At 43.9% G+C, this 16,967-nt stretch overlaps 1 protein-coding gene and 1 long non-coding RNA gene across 2 annotated transcripts; one reads left to right on the top strand and one right to left on the bottom strand.

Annotated features, from left to right (window-relative positions):
• Positions 1-5,732: 5,732 nt before the first annotated feature.
• Gabarapl1 (gamma-aminobutyric acid (GABA) A receptor-associated protein-like 1) lies at positions 5,733-14,872 on the bottom strand. Its single transcript, NM_020590.4, has 4 exons — positions 14,528-14,872; positions 10,495-10,573; positions 9,376-9,494; positions 5,733-6,962 (listed from the first exon to the last, which is right to left on the bottom strand). Exons 1-4 carry the CDS (start codon positions 14,615-14,617, stop codon positions 6,897-6,899), a joined length of 354 nt encoding a protein of 117 aa, NP_065615.1. The 5' UTR covers positions 14,618-14,872; the 3' UTR covers positions 5,733-6,896.
• 1700101I11Rik (RIKEN cDNA 1700101I11 gene) lies at positions 14,780-16,117 on the top strand. Its single transcript, NR_045270.2, has 2 exons — positions 14,780-14,826; positions 15,122-16,117. It is a non-coding gene; the product is annotated as an RIKEN cDNA 1700101I11 gene (long non-coding RNA).
• Positions 16,118-16,967: the final 850 nt, after the last annotated feature.

The raw sequence follows: 16,967 nt of genomic DNA, 5'->3' as shown, positions 1-16,967 counted from the left end.
TGGAGAGTACACAGCAACGTGAAAAACTAAAGCAGCTGTGCTCAGAAAGCAAGTGAATTCACCTGCTCATTTACTCCTGCTTTTCTCTGAGAGTCATTGGCTCCTACACATCTCCAGTTGCCAGAACCGCAGAGGCAAAGAACACACTGTCCCAGGCCTTGCAAAACTAAGATATAATTTGGGTTAAAAAAAAATGAAAAATGTGAAAAAACTACAAGAAAGCTTTGACTGAAGTATGAGACAGGCTGCAGCGGCTTAACTAAAATGTAATTTGTACAATTTCCAAGAGATTATTGGAGGAAATAAGGAAATATATAGATCTATCTCTATATTTAATATGTATTAGATATATATATCTGTATTATATATTTTATATAACATATTATACATGTGTACATATGTATTATATAAGTAATACATGTTTACATTATATGCAGTGTTGATAAGTTCTATACAGAAGACGCAAGGGAATTCCTTAGAATCTTCAGAGACCATTAAGAAAAAGTTCATCAGTCCTTGATCACTTCCTCTCTATGATCACATGACCAAGTCCTTGATCACTTCCTCTCTATGATCACATGACCAAGTCCTTGATCACTTCCTGTCTATGATCACATGACCAAGGAAGCTGTCTTGAATGAGGACTGTGGCCAGTTGATGAGGAGTGGAGACAGGAGCAGCCTGGGTCTGAGGAGGCAGCCCCTAATCCAAGCCTGGGTTTTTATACTAAGGTAGAATAACTATAACTACTATATCATTTGAGGTTGTCCAAAATCCTCGTGCAGAGATCCTCCTGTAGAACTCATTGGGCACATGGGACAAAGACAGACAGTCCATACATGGAACAGTAGAAGAGGGCTGGCTGTTGATATAAAATAACCTGAGGTATTTATGACATCAAACACAACCATTCCAGGGGAAAGGGACATCACAAAAGGAAATTGAAACATTTAGTGGGGTCAACCTTTTCCCCTTTTAAAACTCACACACACTAACTGAAACATCCAAATATGCCTTGACCATCGTGAGGATCCATCATGCACTGTGCAGGGAGGCTTGGGTTTATACTCAACCCCGTGGATTCAACACAAGTACTTTGAAAATACTGGCCATCCCCCTAGTACTATAGTCAGTACATTATTTACCCCATGACTTATTGCTAAAGATGAGTTTATTGTTCGCTAGCACAATTTCTATATATGCTCCTACAAAAGCCAAGACTTTGCATGGCACTGCAAAGGGAGTTGGAAATCTAGTTGACCAAGGGTTTGTTCTGTCTTCCTAATTCCTCAACTGCACCAACCCTCTGTAGTCCATTTCTTGCTTACCCAGGGGTAATTAGGAAATGTGGGTCCCCCAAAGACTTGCTAGTTAGGGATTTCAAGAAGGCAAAAATGAGGTTGGAAAGATGGCTCTCATGGAGTTCAGTTCTCAGCATCCAGGACAGGAAAGACACAACCACCTGCAACTCCAGATGCAGGGATCTGATGTCAGCAGGCCTCCATGGATACCCCAACACATGTCTACATAAGTAATAAAATCTATTTTTAAAAGGTGAAAAGACATATCATGTGCCATTTGTCATTGGCTTTTCCAGAGTTAACCTGAGTGCGGAGGAGAGAAAGAACTGCCAAGCAAGCAGTTCTGAGACCTGCACTTTCCTCTTAGGAAAGCAGTGGATTACTGTCAGCGTTCCATCCTGAACACTGGTGGATGGAAATTGATGGTATTTGTTCATGAGCATACAGTGTATTTGTCTGAACATTTTTATATTATCAGAATATTATGAAGTTATTAAAAGGTCTAAATGATATATTCTATCCTAGTGAGGGTGAAATGCTACCTGTTTAGTGCATCCCAGAGCTAGCCACACACATGGCTGTGGAAAAGTGACTTCTCATTGATAAATTGCTACTACCAATGCAGATAATAAGCTGTAAACTGCGGTCTAAGAAAGTGTGCATTGCTGAGTTTCACGTCAGGTTTTTCCACTTCAACAAACTCTGCCTCAGTCACCCAGATCTTGCCACATCCTGCATTTTCTATTAGCAGTGATTATTAAAAAAAAAAAATGGCTTGGGAGAAGATTCCTGACAGCTAAATTGTTGACACTTTTTTTAGGTAAACTTTGTTTCTGTTTGTAAAAATATGTTTAATATGAATGCTAGAATTCAGGGTATGAAAGTGAAAGGAGCTAGAAGAATGTAAGGGGAAAGGGAGAGGATGCAGTGATAAGAGCAGTAGAGGTAGTAAATGAGACCAAAGAATAAGCATTTAAGTGGGAAAGTGTCATAAAGAAATCTGGTACAATTAATGGATTCCAAGAAGGAAAAATGTGTTTCAATTCTTCATGAGGATTTTAGGAGCTAAGTAACTCTCTCTCTCTCTCTCTCTCTCTCTCTCTCTCTCTGTGTGTGTGTGTGTGTGTGTGTGTGTGTGTGTGTGTGATCATTTGTGATCCTGAGATCAGAAGACAATTTAACAGGTGTCAGTTCTCTCCTTCGACAATGTGGGACCTGGAGATGGAACTCAGAAGGCCATGCTTGGCAGGAAGTGCCTCTACCCACTGAACCATCCCGCAGGCCATGGAGCTATTTAACTTTAAAGGACAGTCCTACAGGGCCTTAAATAAGCTGCAGTTATAAACTGGACTGCGGTTTATAAGGCCCATGATGCTGAACATGCACAATGCCATAGGTCACCAGTCACAGGTGAAACTACATGCCTGTCAAGGATATGGTAAAATGCATCATACAGTCCCTTTTCAGGGTGACCACTTCCTGCTACTTCATTCACTCACGGGAACTGCTCTGGTCATGTGTGTTTACCAAGAACCAAAGTTCCCAGAAATATAAGAAGTGTTAGAAGTAGGATCTATCACGTAATGGGGCATTCAAGTTTATATTAAAAGTCTACTGGCTTGGGGATAAAGGCTCTGGTATTTGTATCATCTTTCATTAATTAGCTAGTTGGCCCTATTGTTCTGCTAGCTGAGAAAAACCACTTTCCAGCTGTTCCCAAGAGAACAAGCTACGGTCTGAAATTGATTGTAGACTTTGCACTGAAATAACATATGGGAAAAGAAGTGGTGTGCAGGTGGGCAACAGGTACACCTAGGAAGAAAATAAATTACTCAGGGTGCACTGAGGAAACAGCTCACCTTAGAACCAGTGAAAGGGACTGCCAGCCTGCCCCTAAAAAATATTGAGTGGGTTCACACATCTCAAAAATAAATATGCACTTGGTACTTGTTTAAATCTACTAAGTAAAAAATACAGAGATAATGGAGTAATGGTTTACATAAAGGGCTGGGGATACAGCCCAGTGAGAGGATGCTTACGTAGCACATGTGAGACCATGAGTTGATGCTCAGCATTGAGGAAAGAAATTACAAAGTGAAAGCTAGATCAAAGGAATTATCAGCCAGGTTATTTTCCAGAATGCTTGGATGTTTCCATTGTTAAAGCTGAGTTGATACTGTCTCCCTGGGCATGTATCTCCACACTCTTCTGCCACACCGCTTTAAAATCATCTCATAGCCATTATATATGGAATTATAATCTTAATGCTAATATTCCCAAAAGGTCATGTCCCAGGGATAAGTGCAGTGCTCAGGAAACAGCACATGACTCTGGAGAGTCACCTAGTGGCTGCTGTTAGTATGACAGGCAGCATGTTCATTAGGCTAGGCACTGCTTACATTACTTAAGGTAGTGTTTTGTTACCTTGTAATCTTAGCCTCTGAATATACATACAATATAGTATAGCTCGTAAATAAGTTCAGTATGCTTTGAGGTAAGCAAGAAATTTAGCACTAGAAGAAAAATAAACTACAGCATGGTACTCAGAAATGAAATTTTTCAGCCTCCACTCACACAGGGCTAAGGGCCATACTGGAATACGCAGCCGGGACGCACCATCATTGTATGTCTAATGATGGAGATTTGTACTCTAAGGATAAGGAAACTGACCAGCTGTTTTGTTCTTTGGGGAACCTGCCAGCAGTGAGAGAAAGAACCAGTCATAAGAAAAGATGACCCTTGGCAAGCCTCCAAACTTACCCCTGCATACTGAAGACCTTCCCAGCAAATACAGAACTAGACTTGTCTCTGAGGCTGAAGTGGCATGGCCTCTAAGGGAAAGAATGAATTTGTCTGATGTATCCTTTAAACTCCATCCTGGCAGAGCAGATCTGGGGTTAGCCAATTAGAGTGACATGGAACACAGAGCTCCAGTTGCCAGGACATTTCCCATGCTACTTTCTGTTCACAGGAAGCCTCAGTTCACAGAGGCCTGAGGATGTTAAGTCGCTTTCCAAGACTCAGGCAACTATGAGGTGCTAAGACACTGTGTTCAAGAACTGGCACCAAGTTCTAAGCAGGGGCACTGTGGCTAAACATAGCTAGTTAAAATTATGCAGCTGTTTGCTGGTACTGGTCTGAAATAGTAACGTCCTATCCAAAAGGTTTTTTTTTTTTTTTCTCATTCTGAAATATCCAACAGAAAGTGGGACTAGAATAAGCCAGGGCCCTCTGGGAGACAGACCCTGAATGCAAAGGTCCAGTTTGGCAAAGGCCTGCAGTGTTTCTGATGAGCCCAGAGGACGGAGGCTCTGCTGTGTGTGTCTTTGTGAACATTCAGTCTTATTCCTAGGTAATAATTTCACAATAGTTTTCATCTCTACATTCCAGGCACCAGCCTCCGCTTGGCTCCGTCAGGTAATAACACACTCCCATTTTGGTAACCACAGGCATCCGTGTTCACTGCACCAGTGGGAAACTCTTGAAAGCATTTCCATGATTTTAAAAAAAAAAATGTTTTTTGTTTTCAGGGCTATTTTCAGGTTGTCTTCCCCTCTTCTCAATCCTCACTGAATTTATTCCATCACTTCAGTGGGCAATTTGACTGTTGGTAGAATCCTGGCATAGATCTATGACTTCCTAATTCCTTTCTAGTGACTCAATCATATTCCTTAAAAATAAAGAGGAAGCCACCACCTAGGTGTGGAGTTGCCAAGAGATCAGAGGGTTAGAAATGGGACTGAGGGTTCACTCATGTCCTGGCTGTTTGTTTTCTCTGATTTCCAACTCCCCAGCTTAGCCACACAAGATTCCCGACTCAAAGACCCATACCCAGCTACAAGACATGTACCATCTCCTGCTTTGGAAGGTGTTAACATCTCATGAAGCATTAATAGAGAGAATAAGTTGTGTTTAGGGCTCATCAGCAAAGCCCTCAACAGCAGACTTGAAGGCTCAGCAGGATCTTCTGAGGCACCTACTCATGGTGAACTGCCTACATGGCTGCCAGTCAAATCTGGGACCAGACCCAGACATTTGCATTCCTAATTAGCACAGGTGGCAGGTGGACTTTAGCTTTGAGAAACAGATGAAGCAGTCACTGGCACTTACAAACCAGGTAAAAAAACTGTGCACACTGAAACACACCAGGAACAATACACTGGAGCATCCACCCACGGGCAACAGGGAAATAAGCATGTATACATCCGACCCATGTAAGCACGAAACTGCCAATTCCATACCCATTTCAAGTTCCTTAAAAATGCAGGTGTCCACATAACCTTCACCTAAATGAAAACCAAACCAAACCAAAAAAAAAAAAAAAGAAAGAAAGAAAAAGGAAAAGGAAAAGAAAAAAAAAGAAAAAGAAAAAGAGAAAGAAAAAGAAAAAGGAAAAGAAAAAGAAAGAGGCCACAATTCTGAGTCCAGGTAGACTTTTAAGGTAAGCAATTATTTTATTTCCCTGGCCTGACAGCATTGACTTCAAAGTACCAGAACCTGAAGCTGACAAAACAGACGTACAGATTGCTCCCAACAGGGAGGACGCTCTTCATTGGTAGAGATGAATTGAAATGTCATGTGAGAATGCAATGCCTGCCCCTCCCCCCACAGAGTCCCTAAATGAAATGAATGAGTAAAGCCCCCATGAAACTCTGGCGCCCCTCTCACTCCATCTTCTTTGAATAGCAGATGCCACGGAGGGAGACAGCTGGCCATCGCTTAGCATTTGCAGTGCGTGTGAGACCCAAGAGACTGCAGCAGGGAGAGGACGAGTGGGCAAGTGGGCAACCTAGCTTACCTTGTAACCCGGACCCTCCACACACAGACACGCTGCCCCTGTACATGAGAAAGGTGAAGGAAATGCTAGAGGACTGATCCTGAGGCTCCTGAAAGTCCAAGGTACTTATGGGATGAGGAGCAGGACATGTTCAACCCTGAACTCCAGTTTAATGCCATCCAAAACGCTGGCAATCATAACCGTTCCCGCACGGCCCTATTTTCCAAGAGGACTCTAAACGTCTAAACGTCTGTTCGAATGTCTCCTGCCACAACTGGGGCGGAGCTATGAAGCCTGGGTGGAAGAAAAGGACTAGGAGAGGAAGGTATGGAGACAGAGGTTAGGGGTACAATGCTTCAGTGACAGTGGGTATCTTTTGGTCCCTTAGGTGTGGTCCCCTACGGCATTCTTTTCCCCCTTTGCCCGTGCGGCTTGTACAAATGCCAAAAATCAAACCTCTGCCCAAAGAGCCGGCAGTTGCTGCTAAATTGTATTCTTCTCTAGCGGCCACTTGCCCTCCTCCCAAACCTCTGATGAAACTGCACGAGAGAAAGCTCACAGCAAAGCTGTGATTCATGTCGTCCCCATCCCGCTCTCACAGCCAATGCAACACAAGTTCTTCCTGGGCTGAGGAAGCAGAGAAAAGTAACAATTGAGCTTGTGAAAAAAAGACGACAGCGTGTGCGGTGTGATGTTTCCCGATGTCTTCACCTTGCGTCTCCTCCATGGTTGGGAGCCCTCCCTCTGGTTCCCCAAGTCCCACGCGCACCCCTCCCCTACCCCCAAGTCCAGGTGCTCCCATCTGCTGGGCTTCTGCCTCATTTTCCATAGACACTTTCATCACTGTAGGCCACATACAGAAAATAGTCTTCCTCGTGGTTGTCCTAAGAAGAGGAGACAAGACGACAATTCAGAAAATACTAAACATTCATGTTTATAATCTCTGATTCTGAGCCTCGAACAATCTTATAAAGGAGGCGTGGAAGTCAGCATTATTCTCATTTAAAATATGGAACAGGACTTGGGGTGCAGCCCAGTGGTAGAACCTTGCCTCAAATGTGTGAAGCCCTGGGTTTACATTTTTAGCATCAGGAAAAAGGAAAACAAAGAACAACAAAAGGAATAAAGAATGTATCTCACCAACAGCAGAAAAATAACCAGAGTAAGCCTTACTCCTAGAAACAACCATTCTCCAGTCAACTTTAGCCACAGTGGTCTGCAGTGGCTACAGAACCTAATTGGTCAGGATTACTTAGTGCCTGGCCACACATGAGTCATCTAAATTGCCCCCACCAACACTCAAGGAAGAAGAATGAATGTCAGACTCTGAGGAAGGGCGCGGAGAGGTGTGGAATGCTGGCTTCTGGGCATGAGATGGCTGTTGTAATCCTGAACTCATAGGCAGCTTTGGTTGATTTGCAATGCACCGGCCCTCCGCAAAATTGGGCCTATCAACAACATCCCATCATGACAGGGAGCGGGTTTCTCAGGCCTCACCCCTTTCTGAGAATCTATACTTGATTGATAGTTGAGGGGGACAAGGAGTCATCTTCTATTGTAGAAAAGTGTCCATCCATGCTTCCGTAAACAAGCTGAGTGCTCTCCTTTAAATAACTGGGTTAACAAAGCAAGACTGAGAGGGGAAAGCGACAGGGTAAGATGTGGGGGTAAATCTGACTGAAATATGTTATGTACAAGTATGAGAACAAAAAAAAATAAGACCCATTTATATAATGAATATATGCTAATAAAAGACACTGGGAAAAAAAAGGCTGGGTGCAATGATGTACACCTGTAATCTTAGCATGTGAGAGGCTGAGGTAGGAACATTAAAGCTTGAGGTCAGCCTGGGCTACCTGGCAAATCCCAAGCCAGCCTGAGCTTCTTGTCAAGACTCTATCTCAGAGACCCAAAGTAAAACAAAACAAAAAAGATCTCCAAAGATGAACAGGAATGGATAAATGAATTAAATGTCAAAACATAATACAGCACACCGTGTGAGCTGTCGAGCCCTGCCTGGTAAGCCACCCAGTACCATCAGTAAAATTCTTGCAAGTTTTTGGCATGATTTCAGAGCTTTCACAAACAAAACATTGCGAAAATAATTCTTACCTTGAAAAAAAAATTACTCTTAGGCCGGGGGCTGGGAGACATGGGTCAGTGAGTAAAGGCTTGCCTTGCCGTACAGAGGCCCCGAGTTCAATTCCCAGAACCCAGATAAAAATGGCATGTGTGATGTTGTGTGCTTGTAACTCCAGCTCTGGGGAGGTCAGGAGGATCCCTGGGGCTCACCGGCCTGTCAGGCCAGCCTATCTGTGTGTTCTAAGCCAATAATGAAACCTTGTCTCAAGAGAGGCACACAGTGTTCTTGATGAAACACCCTGAAACTGTCCTTCGATGTCCACCTGTGTGCGCACATCCATGTACACTTGCAAGCACACACACACACACACACACACACACACACATTTAAAAAAAGGAAAAAAAAAAACTCCTCACTCTAGCAAGGAGAGCACAGAAACCACAAAGCATCTACTGGCATACATACTCACGGGAATATATGCTATGGAATAATAAGGGCTAGACCAGGGGTTACTAGATGTGCATCTGACTATTGGAGCACAATGGGAAGGCAGTATCATGTGTGACATCGTACAAGGAGTAGTACAGTCACAATCTTAGGTCACATTATTTGTATATGAAGTCCTCACTACAGTTTTTCCCAAATCAGATCCTAACTTGACACTTTAACTCATTCCCTGTACTCAGATAATGGAAACTCTTACGTGGCCTCCGGTTTGCTCTAGAAAGAGAGCTTCCAGATGTGCCTGTCCTAAGCCGAATCTTGGCCGTTTATGTGGGAGCTAACTGGGAAGACAGGGCTCCAGGTTCAGACGGAAAAGGAGCCAAGGGTTGCTGGTGTCTCTTTTCTCCATCTATTGCTAGATGTGGATGGCTGACAGGCAGGAAATGGAGTGCACAGTTCACTAACAAACTGTGCTTCCAGAGACAGTAACAGAAGGGTGAGCATGGTGATGCTTTGCTACCAAGAACCACTGGAACCGGCAATAAAGTACTACAGTCAGGAAAGACTAGAGAGAGATTTCAAAAGATTAAATCGAGTAGGTGCTCAGTCCCTAAAGGACAAAGGGTATCTAATCTCCCAGCGTCACAGTGCTGTGTGTAAGAGGATCCCCATAAATAACACCTCCTGCCCTACTTCCCAGGTGTTTAACAAACCCTGGAACCAGAGCGAAGGGACACCAGGCTGCTGGGTATTGTGATCAAGACCATTACCTCATACAGCTGGCCCATGGTAGCACTGGTGGGAGGGATGGTGTTGTTGACAAAGAAGAATAAGGCGTCCTCAGGTCTCAGGTGGATCCTCTTCCGGATTAAGAAGTAGAACTGGCCAACTACAGGAAGGAAACAGAGAGCAGGGTGAGAAATGAAAAAGGATTAGTAGGAGAAACCTCAGAAAACAAAATAAAATCTATTGTGTAAGTACAAGCTTTTCAGACCCAAAAGCTGTCCGAGAGCCTTAGTGGGAAAATAGAAAAGGAGGCATGTACAGTGTCTGACCCACCACACTGGGACTGTCCCCTCCCTTCTTCCTCATCCATCTTCAGACTCAATATTAGCAAATCTATCCAGCACGACTATTGTGGGGGAGTACAATGTAGATCCAAGCATTCCCATCTAAATGGACTCCTGATTCCTTTGGGGTCCCATTTGCACTCTAAGAGCTAACAATAGGAAGAGATCCACTGCACTCTGGCCCTCCCAGTACCATGGGGGCAAATGTTGGGACAATGAGCCCACGCAACTTCTTCCTGCAAACAATGAAGCTCTGGGAGGCTGACAGGCAAATGCGTGAACACTGCATCTAAAAGAATCTTTCCAGGGCATCCTGAAGGCACCTGGTACTTCTTTAAGAACAAGGTAAACTCTAAATACATATAATTCAAAACAGAAAGTAGGCTAGGTTTTGCAGTTTTCATCTCCCAGACAGAAGCACATTTAAAGATAAAGTATTTGGATATAAATCTCTGAAATGTGATCCTCCTTGGTGACAATACCCAAGACACGGCTGGAGCTGATATAAATCGATCCACCTCAGGATAGCATGGCTGATTTTTAAAGTGGTATAAATGACAAACTTTTGTTCTTTACTCCCAGAGTACTGCTTTCCTGTGTCTCCATGACTAGGGTACATGAGTATGGCATTGGGAAATATCAAACAGAACTAGAAACAGGAGGGCAGAGTATGCCTATCTGTACTGGCCAGCTCACTGAAGGAAACCATGCAAGGTCACCACCTACATGCAGTGACAACCCATATAGTCACCAACTTAGACTTAAAGATCAAGAATGCTTTGCCTGGAATGAAAGGTCAGAAGAGAGAAAGATGGTTACCAGTGAGGTCGGAGGGCACAAGGTACTTCCTCTTATCCAGATCAGGGACCCTGGCTTTAGGAGCCTTCTCCACGATGACCTAGAAGAACAGGAGACTGGGATGAAAACCAGACAGCCTAGCATTGTCTTTTTCCTTACATACCTGAAATTTGCCCATGCTGTCCAGTCTCATTTTTCAGTCCCCATTTCCAATACTCCTTGAGTTTAAACAACTACAAATTACCTATAAAGGGCTATAAAAGTCATTCACCCTACGGTATTTTATTAGAGAATTGAAGAGATGTTCTGTGTTTCTAAGATGTGTCTGATGACCTATTTATTTTTCCTCTAAAATACCATTTACAGACCCAGGAGAAGAAGCAGTCACAAAAGCGCTCTCTGTCAAAGTGTGAAGACTGAGTTCTGATCCCCAAACTCCATGTGAGTGCCCACTGGATGTGCAGTCCCCATGCTGGGAAGGCAGAAACTGGAGATCCCTGGGTCAAGCTGGCTGGCTGGAGTAACTAAAGGGGCAAGCTCTGGATTCACACTGAGTAATGTGAAGAGTAAGCAAGAATTGTGTGAGATACCAACATCTGGCCTCCACATACATACACGCAATCACACACATGCTCCCTCGCCTGTGTACACACTTACACAGAGGGGGAAATGCCATTTGTTACAAGCACAACATTATAATTTAGAACTTCACTGCCTTTCAAAGGCCGTTGTGTTAAAAAAAAAAAAAAAAAGTGCTCCTGCCTTGGTGCTATGAGCAAGTGGTAGAAACTTTAAGGGGTGGGGCATCATGGAGGTTTTAGGTGTTTGAGCCAGAGACTAATCCTCCCTCATCTGTGCCTCTATGCTTCTAACACGATAGTTTGACGCACCACCAGGCCAAAGACTGGGGCCATCTAAGAGCATGGACAAAGACTTCTGAAGTCAGTAGCTTTCTTTCCCTATAGAATTTGACCTTCTCAGACACTGCTACAGTGATGACTAACACACACACACACACATACACATACACACGCACGTAATGTGGTTCAGATTTCAATCTTTGCAGAAAAGTGTTCATTGCTGAGTGAAAGCTATTTTGAATTTTTATAATGAGGGACACTTTTTGAGAGTCACACACTAAGTTATTCAGCATTAGTAACCGTGTTAGAATTTTAAGGGACTTTCAATGTCGACATTAAGTTTTTTCATAACACTTTTAAAGATTCTGCATTTTGTAACAAAGAAAAAGACACAAAATCTTCGGTGATGTTTACAGAGTGGCTCAGAGAACAGAAAATATCTGACAAGAATATTAACATTAGATTCTTTGTTTTGAAAATCTCATCTTAGAGATAAGAAATGGGAAATACACAAAAGCAAAGAAGCAGAAACAACACTGGACAAGTATCCCTAGAAGCTGAGTGTCTGTCAGTGTGTTTCCGACCTTTTCGAGCTTCTTCATCAAGCCACATACCTGTCCACCCCCAGATACCATACAAACAAGTACAAGAAAATGCTTGGGTAGACAGACGTGAATCCAAAGCTTCAAGGGAAATAGAAAAGAACTTGAAAAGAAATAGACCAAAAAAGAGGAAGGAAAGAGGCAGGTTACAAACAGAGCACAGGAAACAGGGAGCCCTGGTATTCACCACAGGAACTCTTGAGTCCTGGAACTCCAACCAAAAGGAGAGGGGACTTGTTTTCTGCATCTGTCGCAGTGGCTCATACACCATAGGGATGTTTACAAATGTTTAAAAATAGTATGTCCTACAGTTCCTGCTGTTACAGGTCTCCAACACACGGTTATCTCAAGATCCCATGATCCCTTCTCCCAAGGCCCACGCACACCTCTTAAGAGGCCAAGCTTAAGTTGTGAGTCAGACTGCCTTAGAAACTTAGCGGCTTTCCTGTAAATACCTGAACATAGGAAGATTCGGCCCTGTGACCAAGGCAGGAGAACTCCTGTTATAATCCAGTCATGGAGAAGACACCAGGCAAAGGGTTCCAATTTTAGTGTTGCCCCCACTCCCACCCCCACACAAATCTCAGCAGGGTTCTATGTCACAACCAGATGAGAGGTTGAGAACCTCTCAGATTGGGAGGTACCATCTGGGTGTGAAATCCAGGGATCCATGAGATCTAAGCGAAGGTGTCTTGGCTTACAAATCATCACTGAAGTAAAACATTCAGCATCAAGTCACAAACAGGAGAATACAGAGAAACTGCAATATTGTGGGTGAGTGCTGTACACAACTGAATGCGAGGGGGCTCTGTCTTGAGGAAGGACGGAGGTTTTAGCTGAATTTGGAAACAGTTGCAGGTCACAGCTCGGATTTCTGTTAAAGTTCTGAATAATGGGGGTAGGTGTTCACTTAAGTTTCCTGGCTGGCACCAACTACCACCTGAACTCCAGATGGCAGCAGGTGTTAACCTACTTCTAGGGCTCAACCTTACAAGGCGTTCATCTAACTGTACTACAAACTGGAAAACAAAAACAAAAACAAAACTCTGGAAGCCCAAGGGCTCTGGAAGCCCTGAAGCATGACAGCCAGGGCTGGAATTCTCCTCCACCAGTCAGCAATGTCAAACCTGTGGGTGGTGACTTCACTGCCCTGTGCTTCAGAGCATGTCTCTAGCACAGGGATTTTAATGCTGTGACGAGAGTCGGTGAGTACACAGACAAGGCATTCAGAGTGCTGCCAGCTGTGTGGTCCATGTGTAATTTTAAAATATTAAGTGGGGCTGACAAACTGAGAGAAATTTTGAAAGCAATCCTCCACAGTCCTGAGCTCAAGGAAATAACATGTGAAGGACTGTGTAGTAGGAAGGCATGACTGGAGTGTGCCCAGCCGTTCTGGAAGAGCCATGTATATGTAATTTCTGGAGAATGGTGGAATAGTTAGCTCTCTTCTTCCTCATAGAAAATGGGGCTGAGGGTAGAAAATGGGGCTGAGGGTAGAAAATGGGGCTGAGGGCTTTCTCTTGCTGGACCTCCGTTTCTTCTGGTAGCCCTGGCTGAGATAAAGAATAAGGAAGAAGTCCCTCCCCCCTATTACTTATGCATCAAAAAAAAAAATTATCAGGTTAGCACAGCTCTTTTACCCTTCAAAGTTAGAGGAACGCCAACCTAATATAACATCATTGCCTGTACAAATAAAGAGAACGATTTTTTAAAGTCCCTGGTCCTCTATCCACCATATTTAAAAGCGATGTCATCCTTTGCTTCCAATTCTGCTGCGCAGCCTTCAAAAGAGGAGGAAAAAAAAAAAGGCAAGTGGGCGGGGGAGGGGGTAAAGTGGAAAACACCCGGATGCTGAAGACTCCCTTAGTATTTTTCTCCCCACTGCATGAACTAGGTATTAGCTGCTTAAATCGGGGTATAATTAATGGAGGAAACGGTTCTCAGTACTGGTTCTTGAGATCCAAGAGCCCACCCACCTATCACAGTGCAGAGCACGGACCTTCTTTTTCCACACATGGCCCAGGAGACAATAATGAGGTGGAGGCAGGCATGACCTTGTTTGAGGGCCCGCCTGGTGAAGCCCCTCACCCCACCCCACCCCCAATTCTAAAAAAAAAAAAAAAAAAAAAACGCAGGTCAGAATCTAGGGGCTTCTCGAGTTTTTCCTCCTACGCTCAAGGAAATGGGAAGGAGACTCGTTTTCATGGAGAACCAATTGAGCAGACATGGATGGGCACAAGGCTCATCTCACCTGCTGCTACAGGGTTGGGACGCGTTTTTCTATAGCATATCCTATCTGCGGCCCCCAACCAGTCGCCCCCGCACACACAGGCCTCGCCACGCGCACATCCCAACCTCCATGGGTGCTGAATCCTGCTGACTCACCCACCACGCGCACGCTGCGCTTTCGAGATGCCAAAAGTGGCTACAGGCCCTGGGGATACAAGCTTGTCAAAGCCGGTCAAGAATACTTGATTCCGATGACCCTCCTGTGCCAGGGCCACCCGCCATCGCCAGGCTACCTCGGTAGCTCCAGGGCAACCAGCTCCCAAACTCCTCAAGCTTGCCTTCTCCCTCCCCGCCCCCACTCACCGGCACCCGGTCCGGGTATTTCTTCCTAATCTTTTCACCTTCCTTTTTCCGATACTCGAAGGGGTGGTCCTCCTTATACTGGAACTTCATGATGGACCTCAGGATGTAGGGGCTCCCCGGACGGGGCCTGCTGCGCGCGCTGATGACTGCGTCTCGCGTCTGGCCACCCCCAGTCAATGTCAGCCTTATCACAATCGCTCCACCCGCGTCAGCTCCCACGCGCCAGTCGCCGCACTACGTGGCTAAACGTCCAGAGAAGGACCTGGAGATCTCGCGGCCTGAAGGTAAAGGACCACCAGGTAAAGAAATAGGGTGGCTTTTCCCAAGAGCTGGAAACACAAAAACACCAGGGCGGTGCTGTGACATCACGACGCCCCACCCCCGCTCCGCCCCCGGCGCTAAGGACCTGCTGGATCCGGGTGGACAGAAGCTTTGTTTATTTGTGTATCTTCTTTTCACCCAAGCTTTTCCTAAACCACTCCATCGAAACGCAAAAATCATGTAGTCGGGTTTTTATTTTTGAGGATTGATATTAAAGGTAATTTGTTAATTCAAAGAATGCTCTAACAAATGTCGTCTTCCCTCCCCTTCAAGTTTCTTGTTTGATGCCCAAAACAAACACAGAGGAAGAAAATCCAGCTGTTTCCAGAGCAATGGAATCAGGAGTCTGGAGTTGGAAAAGTGCCAGGCGTCACGAGATTTGTAGCCCGGGCTGAAATGTCCTGTGCTTGCATTTTGACCTTTGCCTGGCACCCACGACTGGCCTGCCTTCTCTGCCCCAACTCCTCCTTCTGACTGGTGTCCTTATGTTTGGATCTGTGCTAGAATTGGTTCTGAGACAACATAAACAGAGCATGACTCATGGATTTGAAGAAGTGTAAGGGTGAAGAACATGAAGTCATCAAGGTTAGAAGAAGCGATGCCAGCGATGAACACCAGGCTTCACTCACGTTCAAGGAGAGATGAATCCATTCATTTTATAAGGTTCACCCAGAAGCATGGTTGTTGAGTTCTTGAAAATACAGAGGTCAAATCATTTAGGTGTCTATGTTTCCCCAACAATACTTTGCTCTGGGGTGGGTATCACCTGTAGGGTAGTTGTCCTGATGAAAAGGCCTTATTGGGCACCAAAAGCTCTGACTGGCATGCTGGTGGAAGACCCTCAATAGTATAGAGAGAGTCAGCCCAGGCCCCTCTGACATACCGGGTTTCCATCTTAAGACTCTTTGGATGCGGGGTCACCCTTCTGATTCTACTGGCAGTAACTCCAGACCTATATCTTGGGAACATCGGAGATAAAGTTCAAGGATGCTTTGTGCTGTGAAAATAAAATGACTACTAAGTGGTACCAGGCAAGCAGCCCTGTTGCCTGATTTTATGTACATGACTTAGTGATATGGTTATAAAATATGGGCAAAATAAAGTGAACTGAATTTAACTGGCAAAACAAGAACATGAAATACATAGCCCACTTCTTGGTTTTCTCCTGGTAATCTTTCTTACATATGAAGACAAATGAATTGGTATATAATATTGTTGTATTTATTTATTGTTGTTTTTATTTTCAAATTAAAAATAGTTTAATACCCAGCTACTCATTTTACCCTTGACCCAAATACAATTAAGTCTTTCAGAAGAAATTTTACAACCAGTTGAGACAGATCTGGGATGAAAATGGTAATAGTGTTGTTTTCTGAGTAACCTTCAGGTTTGTTTTTTTGTTGTTGTTGTTTTGTTTTTTTTTTTTATAGATGTACAGTCTCAGCTAGTTGAAGGGCAGTTCTTCAGTCCACTGAAAATGTATGCAGTACATGAAAATTTAAAGATGAAATGTTGGTTAATCAGCTCTTAGGATTTTTAAAATGCTAGTCGTTTACATTAGAATGCAAAATGTATTGGGAGCTGGAGAATGGTTCAGTGGTTAAGAACACTGACTGCTCTACTAGAGGACCAGGGTTTGATTTCCAACTCCCACATGACAGCTCAGGAGTATCTGTAACTCCAGTTTCAGGGGACCTAATACCCTCTCTGACCTCTACTACGTTACTGCATGTCCGTGGTGCACATACATACATATAGGCAGAACCCCCACACAAATAAAATAAAAATAAGTCATATTAAAATACAAAATGTATCTATTTTCACAATTTTACTATTGATTCTCAGAAGGTTCTTTAAAATGTTGTACACAGGTACATTTATAAACTAACAATCAGATAAAAAAAAAAACCTTTTAAGTTGCTTTCTTCAACCATACAAAGGGCAGTTTTAAAAGGACCACATTTTCTCATATAGCCACATCAAATGTTTCTTGTACTGTTGTAATTTTTAAGATTGGATCTCTTTGGTTTTTTTATGCATATCAGTAATGGAGAAGATTTCAGAGTAGTACAAGACAAGCAATATGCCCCTGCTCCAGGTGTCTTCTTCCTTCTGGGAA

The sequence above is a fragment of the Mus musculus genome, chromosome 6 (assembly GCF_000001635.26).
Source record: "Mus musculus strain C57BL/6J chromosome 6, GRCm38.p6 C57BL/6J".
Classification (NCBI taxonomy): Eukaryota; Metazoa; Chordata; class Mammalia; order Rodentia; family Muridae; genus Mus; species Mus musculus.
This window is presented reverse-complemented; position numbering and strand designations above follow the sequence as displayed.